This window comes from Pogona vitticeps, chromosome 5, assembly GCF_051106095.1.
Source record: "Pogona vitticeps strain Pit_001003342236 chromosome 5, PviZW2.1, whole genome shotgun sequence".
NCBI lineage: Eukaryota > Metazoa > Chordata > Lepidosauria > Squamata > Agamidae > Pogona > Pogona vitticeps.
This window is the reverse complement of record NC_135787.1, coordinates 43,900,991-43,921,094: the sequence shown is the minus strand read 5'-3', so window position 1 is coordinate 43,921,094 and position 20,104 is coordinate 43,900,991. Positions and strand designations below refer to the sequence as shown.

Below are 20,104 nucleotides of genomic sequence, written 5' to 3'. Positions count from 1 at the left end.
ATGGATAAAAATAACTGGAAATTTTTGAATCATTTGTTATTTTTAGCCTGTTCTTACAAAGACTGTTTTCCCCATTTAAAAATCTTCATTGGTAACAAAAATGAAATTCTACTTACTTAAGGCATTATCACTAATCAAAATGTGAATGAGGATAGGATTTGGATAAGTTATGAGACAAATAATATGATCCAAGGCTATTAATATTTCATGTAAAATGATTCAGTTTTAAGCATACAATCATTTAATTCAAGTTTCACTACAGTTCTGATTGCTTCTTAATACATACATGGATTTATTCATTTAGATTACTGTGGATGAGAGACATAAATAAACCAAGTGAAAACAAGGAGCATACCAGGAGGTTTTCTGGCTTGATGTCTCTGTGGACAATACTGAGACCATGGAGATATTTAAGTGCACTGGCTAGATTGTACACCATTGCACTTCCATCACGCTCTGTGTATTTTGTTGAGGATGTAATAGCATCAAAAAGGTCTCCTCCCTGTAAAAGCGTTGGGGTGGGGAGAAAGGAACAATTCTTTAACAAAACAAAACCCACCAATCTAAGAAGTTTAGAGACATTACATTATTATTCTTTTTCCAGAGCCATTCAATCAGGTCAGTTTAAGGCTCTCACCTTGACCAGCTCCATCACCAAATACAGTTCAGTTGCAGTATCCATCTCCTCTATCAGCATGATAATATTGGGATGTTTTACTCTGCGCAGTATTGAGACTTCATTTTCGATCAAATGCTCCTGTATATCATTAAGAAAGTGGAAAAATTCAAAACATATCTTTCTTTAAATAGTATAGCTTGAAGTGTGTGTGTGTATGTGTGTCTGTCTGTCTGTCTCTCTCTCTCTCTTTGTGTGTGAGAGAAAGAGAGAAGTTTCATATAGTGTTGCTTCCAACCTATTCCTTTCTGCATCATTTAGCGTGTGGTTGTCAAGACCTCTCTGATAACACAACATAGATACAACCTGAAAGATCTAAAAGCCCTTGCAAACAAGATTATACAAAACATTCCTAACAAAATTTAATTAAAAATGAAAATAAAAGTCAGTTATTTTATAGATCGATGTTCCAAGGCTTTCAGTTGTGAAAAACCAACCAAGTGTATTGTGGCATGAGTTCATTTCTTTTTAAATATCAACAAAAGTGGCTCCAAACACCTCTGAAGATGCCACAAAACCTTATGAGTAGCCTAGTCTGCATCACAGAACAAACAATCTAACATCATGCACTTCATGCATTTGTGAGAACTGCGGGAAGTACATGTGAGCATTCTATGAAAAATGAACATTAAGAGTGCTTGAAAAAATTCAATGATGCTTGTCCTACATCTAAGTGTAATTAATCAAATGTATTGGAAAGTTGATCTGTCTCCAAATCTGTGCAGTTCATTAAATTTTACCCTAACAACTTAGTTACTAAGAACGCACATGCTAGCCGTGCATCTCCTCCTGTGAACATGTGGTATACCAGACATTGCTTAAACAAGTCGCACCTTTGAAACCCATTATGTGAGAGAGAGCATCAATAGTCTTTCTGGAACAAACATATGTCTGCTCCAAACAATCGTATGCTGGAGAAAAGAAAAACAAAATACGGGTTTGAACGATATGGTTAATCCTTAGCTAAACAAAAAGGTCACAGGGTTGAGGAAATAACCAAATGCAAAAAGCATACAGTTGAAATGAGGTATGGAGTGAAGTTTCTCATGCCACTGTGGTGTATCAATTGAAAAACCAATTATGTTAGATGCTGTAAACACAAAACAAGGTGTACTATTTTGATGTGAAGTAAAACCTATTGCTATAACAATGTCTCATTCAACTGAAAATTTTGAGCTCAGAAGCAAGCTATCTTGACATTTTATGGGTGCCTGTCATGTGACTTGGTACACACATCTATTCCCTAATTTTACTGTGTCCATTCATAGTTTCACATATACTCTACATCCTTCTCCTTTCCTCAGAACTAAACAAGGCTTTGCACATAATCCAAGTCCTTTACAAGCCCTCAAGGCAGCTTCATATATGAATTTTAAAAACAGATACAAATTTAAAAATACAATTAATTATAATATTAAAACACTATTTTAAAAACTTCACAGAATTCACACCTTTTCCAAAGAAAATAGAAATTCTTGTCATCTGTAAGGTGCATCACAGTGCAGTTGTATTTTGGGCTACTTCTGAAGGGAATTCTGGAAATAACTTTGCTTCCATTCCCCATTCACTTATCTCTTACTCAAAAAAGTAAAAACATGGTTATGAATTCATCCTTGTTCCTATTATGCAGAATACATATCTCTGACTATTTGAAGTAATGTTTCTAATATGATTCCACTCTCTATAGAAATGATATTCAACCATAGTTCGTGTACTGTACAATTTCCTGCCCATGCTTTACTGATATATACTGGACTGTTACTTTTAAGTAGCTCTTTTCCCCCACTTCTTACAATGTTTTTTTTTAAATAATGACCATGCCATATCAATACTGAAAATGTTTTAAATACTGAAAATCTTTTAAAGAAGCAACTAGCACTTTTGGTCATCATTGCTTTTCTAAAAAGACAACAGAGTTTTAAGATAAGTTGGTGTGTATATATATGTGTGTGTATATATTTACAACTATTTAACAAAGTGTGCTCTCTCTCTCTCTCTCTCTCTCTCTCTCTCTCTCTCTCTCTCTCTCTCTCTATATATATATATATATATATATATATATAGAGAGAGAGAGAGAGAGAGAGAGAGAGAGAGAGAGATCGAGATCACACTTTGTTAAATAGTTGTAAATGTTCTTACTTAATTTTTCCCCAATAATAGATGGATACTAGAATAAGCCACTCAGAGAAATGGTAAATTTGCAAACCTATCAAAAATTTGGTAAGTAACTTGGTGCAATAAATGTAGACAAAGAATATTGCCATCATGGGGAGATGAATGAAATTACTGTAAATTACTGCATCTTAAGCTGCTATGATATTCACTCATACCTTTCCACAACATTTTCCTTTGTCTATAATCTTCAGTGCATACTCCTTTCCAGTGGATCTACAATGGGGCGGGGAGGGGGGGAGGAAAGAAATATTAAATACATTATTGCATTTCTATCCAGTGTTGGTGGGTTTCTTTGACTATATGCACTAATAATAAAACCTCTTTTATCCAAGAAAAAAATGGGAACAGATGATAAAATTAAGGTAAAAATGATCTTACATCGAATGAATTGTTTATTTACGTCAAAGACCAGCAATTTTATATTGTTTTCTCAGTAAGTCATGTCTGCTGTTGCCTTGACTACCGAAACCCAGGTGTTCTGCTGTCATTTACTCGAGTGTAACCTAAAGGTTCTGCCCTATTTGAGTGCCAGTTGTTCCATATATTTCACCAATTTGATTTAACTGATGTTTTGTAGTTGCATGACAATGTTTGCAGGCTGTTTGCTATTTCAGATTATTTTTAAAAAAGTAGAAGATGAAAGAATTTATATTCTATCATGTGTCACTCTATTGTATTTAGAAAATGAGACGCTTTCAGATGCAATTTGTGCTTGAAATATTCTACCTAATCCTGTTACAGATTCTACTCATGTCTGTTAAACACCACAGGTGAATTGTTTTAAAGATCTGTCATCCCAATTTCAGATACAATAGGATTATTCAGTCACTTTCCCACAAAAGAATCACTAAACTTAGAGGGGGAGTACATACTCCTCCTCTTCTCTGTTGTTGCCTTCTCCATATAGAAAGTGATACATATGTAGAAGGAGCATCTCTGTTCATATGTTGGTACCAGCACGAATCTTGCAAAATCATGCAGGGCCTACATGCAAGCAGATGTGTTGCATCTCACAAGGAGAAAGCAATGACGGAAGGCGAGGGGCTAAGCAAGCTCCTCTAAGGTCCTTTAAGAGTATATTCATGTGAGTAATGAGTGAATAGCTGTAATGCCCTGCCAGCTACATTATGTGGCTTTTTCCATTTAGTAATTGTTCCAGTGGTCTATTCTCTAGGCAAGATTAGTACAGTAATAGGATACTGGTCTAATAATACATTTTAAAGGCTTATTTCATATATCACACTTTTTAGTTTCCATTTTTTTCACCTTACAGATTTTACAAATAACAATACTATGTTCTTAACTATTTCCACTAACACAAGGTAAGGTATGAAACATTCAGAAACAAAATTGTACAGATTAATTCAATAAAAAGCTTGCATCAAGTTTCACTGCATATCCTTACAAAAGATACACAAGGTTTCAAAAAAAAAAAAAACCCTAAAAAAACCCTTCACACTTATAGGATGAAGAATCATTCCCAGACCTTCAATATCATCAATTCCTTTCTATGCAGTGATCATCACCTCTGCTTTTTTAATGAATCAATTGTGCCAGTTAGTATGAACAGCAACAACTTTAATAGGAAACCTATTTTGCTTCATGTACAGCTGAACAGTTCATACTATACATTTTACTACCGGAAGTGAATTTATTAAATATTGTCATAATGAAACCATACAATGTGTGTGGAGAATATCACTGATGTGGAAGTACAGCTGTATCTAATAGGTTGTCATAGTTACTAGTGAATCCAGCAGAGAACATAAGGGGCGCGGAAAGGATCTCAACAGCATTTGCAGAAATACATACAGTGGATAACACCTAGAGGTGCATAAGTGCAGGAAATTCTGATATTACTAACATTTTTGCAGACTGTTGTGGAGCTGGATGAAAAATTTCACACGACACAGAGTTAATATGACACATACTGTATCTTTATGACATTATGTGTCATAGAGCACATTGTTGGATTTTATCTTCCTGTTTTTGTGTGTGGGCCTTGTGTTGTAAACAAAATAACAACATAGAAGGAGACCTCTGGATCCAGCTATATTTCTAAAGCCAACTCAGCCATCACCATCAACATCATCGTTGGTCATTATTGAAAAAATTATAACTTGGCAGCTTTCAAAAACCCATGGGAACATCAGGTACAAAAGGTGTCAGAAAATGATGAAGTCAGGATCCTGTGCGATTTTCAGATACAAACTGATAGGCACCTTGAACACAACACACCAGACAAAATTGTAATAGAACAAAGAAATGTCTGGATAATAGACATTACAATTAGATGCCGGAATTGAAGATACAGTGGGGTCTTGACTTGAGAACTTAATCCGTATTGGAAGGCGGTTCTCAAGTCAAAAAGTCTGTAGGTCAAGTCTCCATTGACCTACAGTGCATTGAAAACCGATTAATCCCGTAACAGGCCGTTTTTGTTCCATTTTGGTTTTTTTCTGGTGTGTAAGTCAATTCTCAGGCTGCAAGTCAAACCTAAATTTTGTGGCCAGAGAAGTCTGTAACTCAAAAAGTCTGTAAGTCAAGCCGTCTGTAAGTCAAGGGTCCACTGTAAAGAACTGAAAAAACTAACAAAATACAGAGACCTGGCAATTGAAATATCTTGTTTGTGGATGAAACACATTTCAGTGATCCCCATTGCCATCAGAGCTTTGAGAACAATATCAAGATAAGTACTACAGCAAAATGCCACAATTACAATTTAATTATTTCTTCATGAACACTCATTAACTGAACCGTCATATGTTCAACCATACTTTATTACTGGGGTCAGTATTAAAATAAAAAATTACTTCCTGCATAAAGTTCAAACCTCTGTTTCATATTTATTTATTTATTAGATTTATATACTGTCCATCTACAATGTGTCTACTTTGGACGGTTTATATATACAGTAATATAAAATAAACTAAGGTAAAATCCAGATTGATCCAAGATGGGAAAGGAAAAAAGAAGGGGGGGAGAAGAGGAAGAAAAAGGAGAGAAAAGAAAAAGAAGAAAAGGGGAGATCGGCTAGGTAATGGCTGTAGGGAAGGCCTGCCTGTATAGCCAATGTCTTCAAGCTAGTCTTGAAGGCCCTCAGTGAGGGAGCCAGGCGGATCTCAAGAGTTGTTCCAGAGGCGAGGGCCCACTGATGAGAAGGCCTGATTTCTGTTTTTTTTTCCACCCGGCCTCTCTTGGCGTTAGCCCCCTCAGCTGCCCAGCCTGACTGGAGCGGGTGATATTGGTAGAACTGAGCGGAAGAAGGCGCTCTGCCAGGTATTGAGGTCCTAAACCATTAAGGCCTTTATATGTAATGGTTAACACCTTGAAATCAATGTGGAAGAGAATAGGTAGCTAGTGTAAAGCAGCCAAAGTGGGGGAAATATGGTGAAAACTTTTCACCCCTGTTAAGAGCCTGGCCGCCATGTTCTGGACCATCTGAAGCTTCTGCATTAGTCTCAAAGGAAGCCCCACATAGAGACCGTTACAGTAGCCTATTCGTGAGACTACAAGTGCATGGACCAGCATGGTGAGTGCCCCCATGTCTAGATAGGGCCACAGCTGGGTGATCCGCTGAAGATGTAAGTGGGCAGACCGAACCACGGATGCTACCTGGGTCTCCATGGTAAGCACTGGGTCAAGATGGACCCCCAGACCAAATTCTTTATGGTGAAAGTCACCTCCCAAAAGAGAGCGAGTTCCCCAAACCACTGACATCAGGACCCCCCCCCCCCGCAGAACCTCCATTTTGTCTGGGTTCAACCTTAGTCCATTTGACTGCATTCATTGCAGAACGGCCTCCAGGCAGCACCCAAGGGACAGAACGGCATCCGCTGCAGATGGAAAAAAGGAGATGTAGAGCTGAGTGTCATCAGCATATTGGTGACACGAAGCTCCACATCCCCGGATGACCCCCCCACAGCCTCATATAGATATTAAACAGCATTGGGGGGGGTGATCAAACCCTGCAGGACCCCACAACTGAGGGACTACGGGGCCGATACATCCTCCCCAAGCTGCACCATCTGGGACAGCCCTCCAAGAAGGACCAGAGCCAAGCACGAGCAAGGCGACCAATCCCCAACTTGGAGAGCCTCCCCAGGAGGATACTGTGGTCAACAGTATCAAAGGTGGCTGAGATATCAAGGAGGACGAGCAAGGACATTTTGCCCGTCGGCCTCCCTAAGTAGGTCATCCAGCAGGGTGACCAATGCAGTTTCTGTGCCATGGCACGGCCTGAAGCCCGACTGAAATGGATCCAGGGCATCGGTTTCATTCAAGACAGCATGAAGGTGGTCAGCCACCACCCTCTCAACTACCTTGCTGAGAAAAGAAACATTGGTGATGGGCCTATAATTGCCAATGTTGTCCGCCACCAATGGGCCTAATGAGTGTTTCCTTAAGGGCAAGAGGAACCTTGCCTCAAGAACAGACCCATTATTATTTCAATTGCCCATTCAGTTATAATTGGCTTGGCAGCTTTGATTAGCCAGGACAGGCAAAGGTCAAGGGAGGAGGTGGTGGCTCAAGGGTGATCAAGGGCCTTGTCCACCTCTGCAGATGTCACAGGTTGAAACTGAGTAATTCTCAATGGACAAGGCGCTGCGCTGGATGTTTCAGCTTGATCTACTGTTTTCAAATAGGGTGCAAAATCCTGGCCGATGGCCTCTACTTTTGTTTTTAAAAATGCTGCAAATTGGTCACAAGAAATGCTAGATGGAGGTTAATCGTTGTGGCCAATTCTGGATAAGTCGCATACTATACAGAAAAGTTCCACCTGCTGATTGGGTGCTTCGCTTATCCGGACAGAAGTAGGCTTTCCTAGAAGGTAGAGGTTAGATGCGACCTTGGCAGCTTTTAAGTTATTTTCCATTGGATTTTGCCTCCAAATGCTCTCTAGCCTTTTCCTATTCTGCTTCATAGACCTCAGCTGCTGATTAAACCAAGGTGCTGGTCAGGCTCTGCAGCGGAGAGGAAATTTAGGAAAAATTGTGTCTATAGCCCTGGCAGCGGCAGGGTAACCCATCCACCAGGGCCTCAACAGGAGTGCCAGCCAGGTCAATCGGAATCCCACGTATGGCATCCTGGAATCCAATAGAATCCAGTAGCCTGCGAGGGCGAACCCTGAAAATAGGTCTCTGCTCCCCACGGGGAGGGAGGGCCATTGTGATATTGCACTTTATCAGCTAATGGTCCGATCATGACAAGGGGACCAACCAAAGGGAGAGTGTGTCACCATTGGGCCACACTCTCTCTGCTCACTTGAGAAAATCAGGTCCAAAGTGCGGCCAGCCATGTGTGTGGGCCCGTTAACCTTTTGGGACATGTCCAAGGAAGCCATGGTTTCCAAGAACTCAAGAGCCAGACCGGTAACCTCCGCCTCTGCTTGGATTTTGAAATTGACCAAGTGTCGGGGATCCCAACACAGCCACAGAGACGAAGTCAGTTAGCTCCGGTAGGGAGGTGGCTGGATCGCGGGGAGCAAGGTATACCAGCAAGATCCCAATACCATCCCTGGCCCCAATCAACACGTGGAGGGCCTCTAGGCCTGGCATCACCACAGCAGAGAGTCTGACAACCTCAAGGGTGTCCTTATAAACAATGGCAACTCCCCCATCCCAACCCTGCAGTCTACCCTGGTGCTGAACAGCATAATGGGGGGACAGGCCAGAGACAGGCCTTCACTACCCATCCATGTCTCAGTTATGCAAGCCAGATCTGCATCCTTTTCCAGAGTAAGATTTTGTATTAGCTGGTCTTTATTGGCGTTCAACAGCATCAAAGTTAGAGTAGAGGGGCGACTGAGCTGGCTACCTTGAGTCTGGTAGGTGGTAACAGTGCCAGAGCAATGGACAGCTTTGAGGCATCTGTTCACCATTCTTCTGGAATGAGTAAGAGCTGTACCAATGCCATATCTTCCCCTATCTATAATCACCTGCATGTTCTTGAAGCACCTGCTGGTAAGCAGGCCTTCCTCTCAATTCCTAGCACAAAACACTCTAACAGTAGCAGAGAACTCAATTAAGGTAAGAGTAAGTACACAATAATTAACAGTAACAAATTAACATAAACAAAATAAATTATACACGATTAACTGAATTAGAATCAGTGCAATTAATTAGAATTATTGCAATAAAAATAAGCAATACATTGATACAATTTAAATAATTGTTACAACTTAGGGTAGGATAAGTTAGTTCATATAGTTAAAGAAAGAAAAGCCCATCCGACAGCCCTACCTCCAAGTATAAGAATATAAGTTTGTTTAATAAAGATGGTTGAGACAAAAGAACCAGAGTAAAGTGAAATAGAATGAAATAAAATAAAGTAAAAAACCAAGTTGTCTCCTTCTCTGATTTCTCTCCACTATCCTCTCACCCGTCTTCCACCAGTGTATACATGTGAAGACATTCAGCTGAGCTTGAAGCAGAATTTGGATTCCTTTCACCTTTAGTACAAGTACACTCCGCACTATCTTGCTCACTCCGTCTCCCATGCTTCACAAGAGATTTAGAGGTAACAGAACTGAGTTTTGGATGCTAAAGCAGGGCAGTGGGTAACTCTGGAGTGATCACAAAAGCAGGGGGTCAAAAACAAACTGCTGCAAGTTGGAGTCTACTGTAAGTGGAGGCAGAATTCATTGCAACTTCCTACGTTTGCATGGTTAACTAATAACTTGAGGCTTATGTTGCCTTCATTTTTCTTTCTATTTTTCTCTCTTGCTTCTGTCTTTGTAAAGGTTGTCCCCTTGAAACAGGCACCAGTGTAACTTGTGTGTTGTGCAGTATTATAAACATCACTGTGTATATAGTGCCTGTATCAGACTCAGATCCTTCCTTTGGCTGGTTTCTGGATTCTAATGTCAGCCTTTTGATTGTTGAATCACAAGAAATTTTGATGTAGATTGAAAAGGATAAATAGTTTGGTTTTTTACTCTTTGACTAATACTTAATCACCACCTTTGCCAATGTCTGGCAGCAAATGTTTCCATTTCCATTACTATGTAGGTTTTTGGTACATGTTGCTTAGATTTCTTGTGCTGCCTGAAGGGTGTTTGCCTTTGCAGAAAGCTAGGAAACATCTTGAAGCTCCAGAGGCAAAGGCTTTCAAGCTTCTTGAGGAAATTGAACAAGGTTGACATGCATAGACTCCATTAAGTAGAAGATTTTCAGAAAGAGTTGCTTATTTTTCCTAGTTAATCACTGTAGATGTCTTAAGGAGTTTGGCTGTATTTGCTACCAATATTGATTCTGACAGTAGAAAGAATTTTTTAAAAAATCTCTAAGGATGAACTTGAATTCAAGATTGCCTATAGAACAACAAAGAATTACTGCACTGTAGCAAAACGACATCTATATAGTATATGTTCACAAAAACAGACTGTGGTGCCGATCCAAACATATTTTTCCTGTACCCAGGTCATTTGACCACCACTGTCTGTCCCACTGACCACTGTTTCTTTCTTTTGAACTCTTACAGTCATGGCCAAAAATATTGGCAATTCTGTAAGAAAATGCAACCCTTCTCTCAGAAAATTGTTGCAGTTGCAAATGTTTTGGTACTCACATGTTCATTTCTTTCATTTGCATTGGAACACAAAAAAACTGAGAAGAAAAGTCAAATCTGATACAATCTCACACAGAAACCCAAAAATAAAAATATTGGTACCCTGTCTAAATTGTAAGAAATAATTGCTTTTCAAGTATGTGATGCTCCTTTGATTTTTATTTAGACACACAATAAAGAAATCACACTTGCAACCAGTTAAGTTGGAGAAAAGTTGATTCAACCTTTGTGTTGTGTGTGACACTGAACATAGAGAAAAGAATGAAGTGTAAAGAGTTGTCTGTGGATTTGAGCGAAAAAATTGTGGAAAACCATCGACAATCTCAAGGCTACAAGCCCATCTCCAGAGATCTTAATGTTCCTGTGTCCACTGTGCGCAATACCATCAAGAGGTTTACAGCCCATGGCACTGTAGCTATCTTCTCTGGATGTGGACGGGAGAGCAAGATTACTGAAAAATTACAATGAAGGGTTATTCGAACGATGGATACAGAACCCAGATGATCTTCCAAACAAATTCAAGATGATCTGCAGACACAGGATACAGCAGGGTCAGCTCGCACTATCTGTTGCCATCTGAATGAAAAGGGACACTATGGAAGGAGACCCAGGAGGACACCACTGCTGACACAAAGGCATAAAAAGTAAGACTGGCATATGCCAAAACCTATGTGACAAAATCACAATCCTTCTGGGAGAACGTACTGTGGACAGATGAGACAAAAGTAGAGCTTTTTGGTCAAGGACATCATGGCATTGTTTACGGAAAAAGAAATGAGGCATTCAAAGAAAAGAACACAGTACCTACAGTCATACATGATGGAGGTTCAAAGATGTTTTGGGGTTACTTTGCTGATTCTGGCACTGGATGCCTTGGCTGTGTGAACGTTATCATGAAATCTGTTGATTACCAAAGAATTTTGCAGCACAATGTAGTGGCCAGTGTCAGAAAGCTGGGTCTCTACCAAAGGTTCATGGGTCTTTCAGCATGACAGTGACCCGAAACACACTTCAAAAAGCCCTCAGAAATGGTTACAAAGCGCCAAAGAGCTCTGAAATGGCCAGCAATGAGTCAAGATCTGAATCCCATAAAACACCTGTGGAGAGATCTCAAAACAGCAGTTGGGAGAAGGCATCCTTCAAATCTGAAGGCCCTGGAGCAGTTTGCAAAAGAAGAGTGGTCCAAAATTCCAGTAGAGAGGCGTAAGAAACTCATTCATGGTTACAGGAAGCGATTTATTTCAGTTATTTTTTCCAAAGGGGATGCTACCAAATATTAAGTTAAGGGTGCCAATAATTTTGGCCAGTGCATTTTTGGGTTTCCGTGTGGGACTGTATCAGATTTGACTTTTTTTGTGTTTTTTTTTGTGTTGTTCTGACACAAACCAAAGGAATGAACACGTGAGTACTAAAACATTTGCAACTGCAACAATTTTATGAGAGAAGGATTGCATTTTCTGACAGAATTGCAAGGGTGCCAATATTTTGGCCATGACTGTACATCTCTCCTTCCAAGCACCTGGTTTCTCTTGCTTGCTTCTTGCTTCTTTTTTTGTCTGTACCTCTCACAGCTAGTTCTGTCTCCTTACTCTCCAGATTTCAATGCACTGGTGATCTTCTGCTTTGACTTCTCTAATAATGCTCCCACTTGAATCGGTCACCATTTTAAAGCACTCATATTTTCCCTCTATCTACTACTGAGCTGTACTTCACTCTAATGTCTATGGCTTCAATCCACAATTATCTTTAGCACAGTCACAGAAGAGCTGTACTATGTCCACTCTTCTCCCTCCCAGTGGTTTCCATTCCACACTATTCAGCATCATCATTCCCAGTTACTTTTGACCATTTATGCTGAGTCACATAATTTTTTAATGTGAAAAACTGTTCAAATAGAAATAGGTTAAGAAATCCACACTACCGGTAGAGTGATTTCTTTCCTTTCCATGATGCCCTATTTAGAACATTTGTCAAATGACCAATCCCTTAGCACAGCTAAATAAGCCTCTATACCAGTGGTTCCCAGCCATGGGTAACTGAGGTGCTCTTGGACTGCAGCTCCTAGTAACCCCAGACAGCACAGCTAGTAGTGAAGGCTCCTGGGAGTTATAGTCCAAAAATCCCTTGGTGACCCAAGGTTAGGAACCACTGCCCTAGACAGCTACTTTTTTCATTAGCGAAGGTGTGTTCAGGAATTACTGTGATGAAAACATCTGTAACATAGGGAAAGAGGTGATGTATTCATCAGATAATGATGTCATAGATGCATTTCATACCCAATTATTCAACAGCTTATACTTTCTACTCCTTTAGATTTCTGATAAAATACTCTCCCTGACCATGGTAGTAAAGAGGTTGAGAAAAATTAGTAAATAAACAGAAGTAAACAAACACTTATACTCATACTTGTCCTTACAGAATTTGCTTGTAGTTCTTCTGTTGACATTGGTAATCAGCAGTCTGGCAGTTTTCTAAGAAATTACAGCTTAGTAAAAAAAAATTGTCCTTTATAACAGATTATTTTCATTTTTTCCAAAAGTATTTAGATGCCCTATCATTTATTAGAAAATATCAAAATTATTCATGAAATGAGGCCTCCTTTGGATATTTAGCATTTTTCTAATAAGTGACAGAAATGAGGAAAATTTACCAGACACCTGCTTTTTCTTGAAATTATGACAATTTCTCTATAAAGAGACAATACAAAGGCTCTTTTGTTCATGACGTTTAAACAAAAAACTGCCAATGAGTCAAAATCAGTTGCTAGGTAATTTCCTTGCTCACCGTTCTATGCACTCCTTTACCACAGCAAAATTACCATCTCCAATCACTTTGCCCACTTTGTATTTTTCAAGAATCGTTGATGTCCCTGAACATTTGTTTCCATTCACACCTGCAGGATGGAAAGGGCAAAAAGCAAGCTGAACAAAAATGTAAGCAATCTGGACAGTCCCTCGCAGATCTCTCATGCTGTGTGGCTATACCCTTCCCTTCAACATCTGAAATTTAAAATAAGCTATTTTAAGCACAGCGTGTCCCTTCAAATTTACATCTAAAACAGAAGGAAAGAGCAAGTGAGCCTAATCCAAGTTATATGACCTTGCTATGCTATCAGAGGGCAAGCATTCAAATATGGTTTTCACAAATCGTTTCCTAATATAATCCAAAAGGTAACAAACCTTCCAGCTAAGTATCAACGTACAGTTGCCTTTCAATCCAGTTTAGTTGCTTACATTTATTTACATATATTGAAATGTAGATGGGACAAAGCTTTGCCAACTGCACTCAACTATTTGCTTCATATTAATTTTCAGAACTTGGCTATTAATAATACTGTTCTCAGTTTTCTCTTTATTGATCTATCATTAACTGTGTGCTGTCAAGTCAATTCTAACTTATGCTAACCCTTTTCAGGGCTTTCTAGTACTTGAGTTGGTTTGCCATTCCCTTCTTCTGGGGGCATTAAGACTCTGCAGCTTGCCCAGGGCTATGTAGGCTGGCTCTTCTTCAGGGATGCATAGTGGCAAACTGAACTCCCAATTTCTGATTCCACAACCAGAAACCTAACTCAGGGCCTGTCCAGTTTAGATAACGGTACGGTTTGATGAGAACCAAATTATGGCATCCAAACATATTTCTCATTTGATCAATCCAATCTGCTCCTTTAAGAACTGTTATGTTCCTTTCTGACACAGCACAAGGGGCTTCTGTGTGTTTTTTATATGTTTTTTCCCCTAAGAATTAGTGTCCTCCTAATTATTCTGTTATGCAGTCCATGCAGATGGCTAGTATGCACACAAAAAGAGCTGGGGGCGGCTTTAGATTAACTGAGGAGACAGTCCTGTGATGCATTATGTGGGGTGTGACATTAAAAGGGAGGCAGTTACATTAACAACAATATTAAAAGACTCCTGTATTGAAAACAATTTAAAACATATTCATCAAATAGAAAGCAGCACAGAGCAGATTCATTAAAAGCCATTTCTTTAGCCTGTCAATCAATTAATAAAGGTCTGGAAGAATTAACAGCAGTAGTGAACCTTTGGCACTCCAGATGTTTTGCACTATAATTCCCAGAATCACCAGCCTGTACTGCCAATAACAAAGGCCTGTGGGAGTTGTAATCCAAAGCATCTGGTGTGCCACAGTCCCTAGTTCCTCATGGTGGTGGGACTAAAGAGAAAGATCTCCCAGAAATGTTCACACCCAAACTAGGTTCATATGGGAGAATAATTTTGTCAGATAGCGTGGATCAATGGATCATGTATGAAATATTATAAAGCTGTTCCTATATAAGTGGAGACTAATATTTTGAGTTCCTCTTATGATCTTAAAAACTCATGACAACTTCAAATGTTCATTGAGGAGCTAACTAGATCTTTGGTAAACTTTATCTTGTAAAAATTTTATCTTGGCAAAGATGTCCCTGCTGACGTTTTTCCTGAAAAATCTAGTATTATGATACATTCATCTTTTAACCACTCTTATGAATATAGGAGAGCAGATGGCTGGATAGTTCAATGCACTGGGCATCTGGTTGCAGAACAAGAAGTTGGGAGTTCAATTTCTCAATGTGACTCCCTAGAGAAGACCCCACCTGTACAGTCTTGGGCCAGCTGCACAATTCTAGGATGCCCATAAGTGAGTGGAATGGTAAATCACTTCTGTGTACTCTGTCCCTAGAAGGGACTGCCATGAATCAGAACAGATTGATGGCACATGATTATTCTATAATTATGAAAAGAATAATATTCTAACTTAATTGTTTCTCATTTTAAGCCAGACCTTAGAAAAATTACTCCCTGGAATACATTTCCTTGAGAATGACAGCCATCAAAGTAACCATGCCGGTTGAGGAACTCTGGGAACTGTAAATCAAAAAAGTAACTTCTCAAGTTTTTGGAGAAGTTTATAATATAAGGTGCCATAGCCAAACTCAGCCCTACTCCAGCTATTCCTCTGTTATGGCACTTGCACTGGAGATCAGAGAGAATTCACTAGATTAGACTTTCTCTTTATCCTAAACAGGTTTGCTGGACTTCCGCAGTGGTAGAAATTACTGCTGGTGTCTCTGCCTCTGAACCTGATCCACACCCAGAACTACTAATTAGAATATATGAAGGCAACACAACGTTTCTAGGCTGCAGTTTTGTCTCCAGAACAGACATTTATGACTAAAGAACACCAACATGCTGGTAACACAGTATTAAAAATGTTTTTACCTTCAGGACTCAGGCAAGGAGAAAGTTCAGGCACACCATTCACATTGGAAGCAGACCCACAATGTGGTGGAATCTATGAAAAGACAACAAAGATAATTCTGCAACAGGCAGAGAAACTACCGAGCAATTACACAGGGAAACTAATGAAAATGTTCAATAGCCACACTGTGAAGTAGTATTTCATGGAATCACTTGCCAAAAGCCGACTTTACAAAACAAAAAAACCCTTAAGATTAGGAAATACTTTGTTTTGGAATGAAAAAAAAACTAATTAAGACAAAGGCCAGGACACAAATACTGTATGTATTTAAAGCTCAGTGCAATGTTTCCATCAGAATTGAGGACCTCCCTTCCCCCGCTGCATCTTTAAGACAGGGGTCATCAACCCCCGATCTGCGGCCCAGTGCCAGTCTGTGGGCTTGCCGGAACTGGGCCGTGTACACGTATCTCCACCCTCCCGCACGCACGCGTAGTGGGTGTGTCGCGCTTGTGCAGTGGGCGTGTCACGCTCATGCAGGAGGGTGTCACACTCGCGGGGTATTGCACTCGTGGGGGTGTTGCGTTTGCGGGGGTCACTGCACACATGCGCACAAGCGCAACACCCCCTGTGTGAGCACAACACACCCACCACGAGAGTGTGGGGTTGTGCCCCCCGGGCATGAAGCTCACTCCCCCCAGCCGGTCCATGGCCCCAAAAAGTTTGGGGACTGCTGCTCTAAGATACTTGTTTTGGAAGGTTGGACAGCCCTCTGCATCAGGTTTTTAGGAAGATGAAGAGCTAGGGAGCTGCCAGTAATGGCACAAACAATGGAATCAGCCCATATGGCTTTTGGCCAAGCTGCCCATGTGGTCTTTCACTCTCCAAATGATTTTGAAGAATTAATTAGGAATTAATATTGGAAAGGATCTTCCAAATGCTGCAGAAGACAGATCATCTTCAAGCATTTGATTGAGGAATATATTCTGGATTCTGCCAAGTATATTCCTCTTGCAACACAGTGGCAAGGTATCAGCATGGCATATCCTCTGATTCTTACTTTTCACCTACATCAGAACTGTCTATCTTCTGCAGCATGTGAAAGAAACTGCCCTATTGGAAAACACAACAAATCAATATATAAACTGACTTGTGAAAGGGCAGACAAACATGTCTCACTCTAGGAAAACATTGAGTTCCATTAATAAAGACAACAACAACAAAAAACCCAGAACAAGATACAAGGAAAAGAAGATGGGCCTCAAAAAGCAAAAGTAGTATTCAGTGATTCCCAACATACACAACTTTTTCTTAGCTCTTTTATGGAAATAAATACTTTCTGTGTTTTTACTTAACATTATGAAGAGGATTAAATTCAGAATACAGTATTTAGTACCATTCTTATGTACCCACTGTGGTGTAATGGATAAAAGGATATACCAAGACCCACTCAGTCTCAAAACTTAAAAGTTTTATTATGCGGCCATAGAACCGATTATACAAAGATAAATATATAGAATAAATACATGGTATAGTATAAAATCTTGCTATAGCGTTTTGCAAATTCTCATAGCTGAAAATAAAAACTTAGCCACTAAGTCATGGGAACTCATGTGGGGTTGGCGTTGAGGGTGGAACTGGTACAACCATTGCTTAAAAACATCACCTTCAAAGCCCTATTAAGAACACTATAACCCAATTCTAACTTGATGGCACATAAAATAACAGTAACTTACTTTCTTTTACTATCATGCTTATTTATGTCTTATTTCAAACCTAACCTTCTGCCTGCTGGAAAAAGAGATCCTGCATTGCTCATATTTTCAAAGAGGTAATCATATTACATACTGAAATAAACTGAGGTATACATGATTTATTTTATGTTCTTCATGTAGCAAAGTTACTTTAGATTTGTCAACGATGCTAAAAACACCCATGTATCTTTCCATTTCCAAATCTCTCTGTTTTCCCCATGGCTTCAAAACTTTCTTGAAATTTTCTGTCTCTTGCTATTGGTGAACAAGAGAAGTATTCTGTGGGCTTGGAATTATAGCCCTTAAGATACAGATTCAGAATTTTTAAAATTCACTATTTCCAGATATCTAAACACTTTGAAACTCAATATGAATACTATATAGTGATTATTTTCTCCTTTAAAAAATAAACACAAACAGGCAAAACTTTTTAAAAGGTTTCCCTGAGTTCTCCACCAGAAACAATGGTTAGTTCTCCAGGGCTATCACCTCCCCTAAACAATGAGTAGTCCTAGCATTTTTACATTTGCAGAAGGCTTTTTCCTGCACACCTCCAAGCTCCTACAGGGTAGCCTGGAACGTATTCTTGAGACGAGGGTCTGGTGCCTCTTGCTATTTGCCCATCTAGCTCCTTGCTTTCTTGGACTGGTAGCTCAACCTCTGCCCTCTAATGACTATGCCCCTTCACAATAAGTAAGTCACTTGCCCCCATAGTAGCAGTGCATTTGCCTGCAGCAATGCCCTGTGCTGAGTCTGTTGGTGGCCGAGCATGCTACTATTGGAGGGGTAGTCCACGTCCCATCCATGCTTGAGCTCCTTCTTGCAATGCATGCACTCAGCCATGCTAGCATCTATTGCACACTGTTGAAAATGCTTCCAGATTATTGGGCCTTCTAGTTTTTGGCTGTGTGTCCATCATTACTAGTTCTAGCAACTGGTGGGGCAAGTGCAGCTTGAGAGGCAGGGGTGATTTCAGGATCACATGCTTCTGAAATAGTGCCTACCTGAATCACCTCAGTTTCTTTTTCCCCCATGTCAGATCTGTATATATTTGAAGAGGAGTTCCAGCCAGCCATCATGCTACTTTGCACAGGAGAGATTTGATCAGAATGGAGGCTTGAATATGAGGAGTTGTATGGTATAGACATCTTCTTGATGTCTTCTGCTTCTGTTAGGTCCCTCCCATTTTTGTCCTTTATCATGTTCATCTTTGCACAAAATGTTCCTCTAATATCTCCAATTTTCCTGAACAGATCTCTGGTTTTTCCTTTTCTGTTATTTTCCTTTATTTCTTTGCATTGTTCATTTAAGAAGGCCCTCTTGTCTCTCCTTGCTATTCTTTGGAAGTCTGCATTCAATTTTCTGTAGCTTTCCCTATCTCCCTTGCATTTTGTTTCCCTTCTCCTCTCTGCTATTTGTAAGGCCTCGTTGGACAGCCACTTTGCTTTCTTGCATTTCCTTTTCTTTGGGGTGGTTTTTGTTGCTGCCTCCTGTACAATGTTAAGAGTCTCTATCCAAAATTCTTCAGGCACTCTGTCCACCAAATCGACTTCCTTAAATCTGCCTGATATACCTCTAACCTAATATAGTATTTCCCTGTGACTTTAGATTTTAGAATGTATTAAAGTATGAATTCACAAGTCCTAAATCATCTTCTTAACTATATTAAATAAACAATATATAACGAGATGTAGAGAATGTTCATGCAAGTTGAGAGTTCATAAAAAGACACAGAGAAAATAGCTGCAGTGTTGGCTTGCACCAGCGCATAATCTAACAGCAAATGCTGAGGGGATTTATAAGCAGCTATGCCCACCTTTCAATTGGAAAGAACCAATGTGAAAAAATAATTTCTGGTGTCTACGCCTGCTTCTAGATTTCATTGATGTAGACAGATATCATTTACTGTTTTTGCTCTCGCCCCAACCCCACTTCCTTAGGAAGCCTATGGTAACACCAATCAGGAGACACTGAGTTCTCTCTGCCACACACATTACTCTAGGTGCCAGAGTATCTTTGCATTTTATTTCTCAAGAAATTATTCTAGTATGGTTCAGAAATAGGTTTTACTTTTACTTCTTCCTCTAGTAAGCAGAATCCAGTAAACTGGATTCCAAATGTTTTGAATTATTATTAAAGATATTCAAAACTATCACATTTGAATTCAGATAGATTTGGAACTATCTAGATATGGCATTATTCAGTGAATTCTGAATATTTCCAAATCTGAATGCATGCCTCTAAAGTATTCCTTCTAAGACGGTTTAAAGAACAGATTATTGCCCCGCATTTCTCATTTTCATATAAATGAGTGGATCTACATAGTATGGACATGGCCATTATAAGAATTAGAAGCTAACACTGTATAAAAGGTAATGGAACCCAAAGAACTGTTTTCTGTACCAGTAGTGGATAAGAGGAGACTGTCTTTCATTTACTGATTTATTATGTTTAACCAGAATGTCATCTTTTTATTCAATGTAATAAAAAGGAAGATTTAAGTACAATAGCAAACCTTTATGAGCTTCATGGGATACATCCACAGATCTTAGTCATCACAATAATGTAACCAGAATAAGAGAGTACAGTACAATGTAATCTGGTGACATATCCAGAAACAACATCAAAAGCAGTATTTAATCCTCAGTGACCCAAAGAACTCTAGTGATTATTTATCTGCGATTAAGAGGAATTGCATAAGCCTTTATGGCAAATTGCCATTGATTTATTT

General features: G+C 39.5%; 1 protein-coding gene across 5 annotated transcripts in view; it reads right to left on the bottom strand.

Moving 5' to 3' along the window:
* The window catches only part of DCLK2 (doublecortin like kinase 2), a 126,051-nt gene that overhangs the window by 19,304 nt on the left and 86,643 nt on the right, over positions 1-20,104 (bottom strand). For all 5 annotated transcript variants that reach the window (XR_002299427.3, XR_002299428.3, XM_078394772.1 and 2 more), the window contains 5 exons: positions 15,643-15,715; positions 13,205-13,313; positions 3,007-3,064; positions 638-757; positions 356-502 (listed from right to left, as the gene is read on the bottom strand). Coding sequence is in view for 3 of the 5 variants with exons in the window: in XM_078394772.1 (XP_078250898.1) it covers positions 356-502; positions 638-757; positions 3,007-3,064; positions 13,205-13,313; positions 15,643-15,715 (507 nt within the window). In the remaining 2 variants the exon portion in view is untranslated. The remainder of the gene's footprint in view (positions 1-355; positions 503-637; positions 758-3,006; positions 3,065-13,204; positions 13,314-15,642; positions 15,716-20,104) is intronic.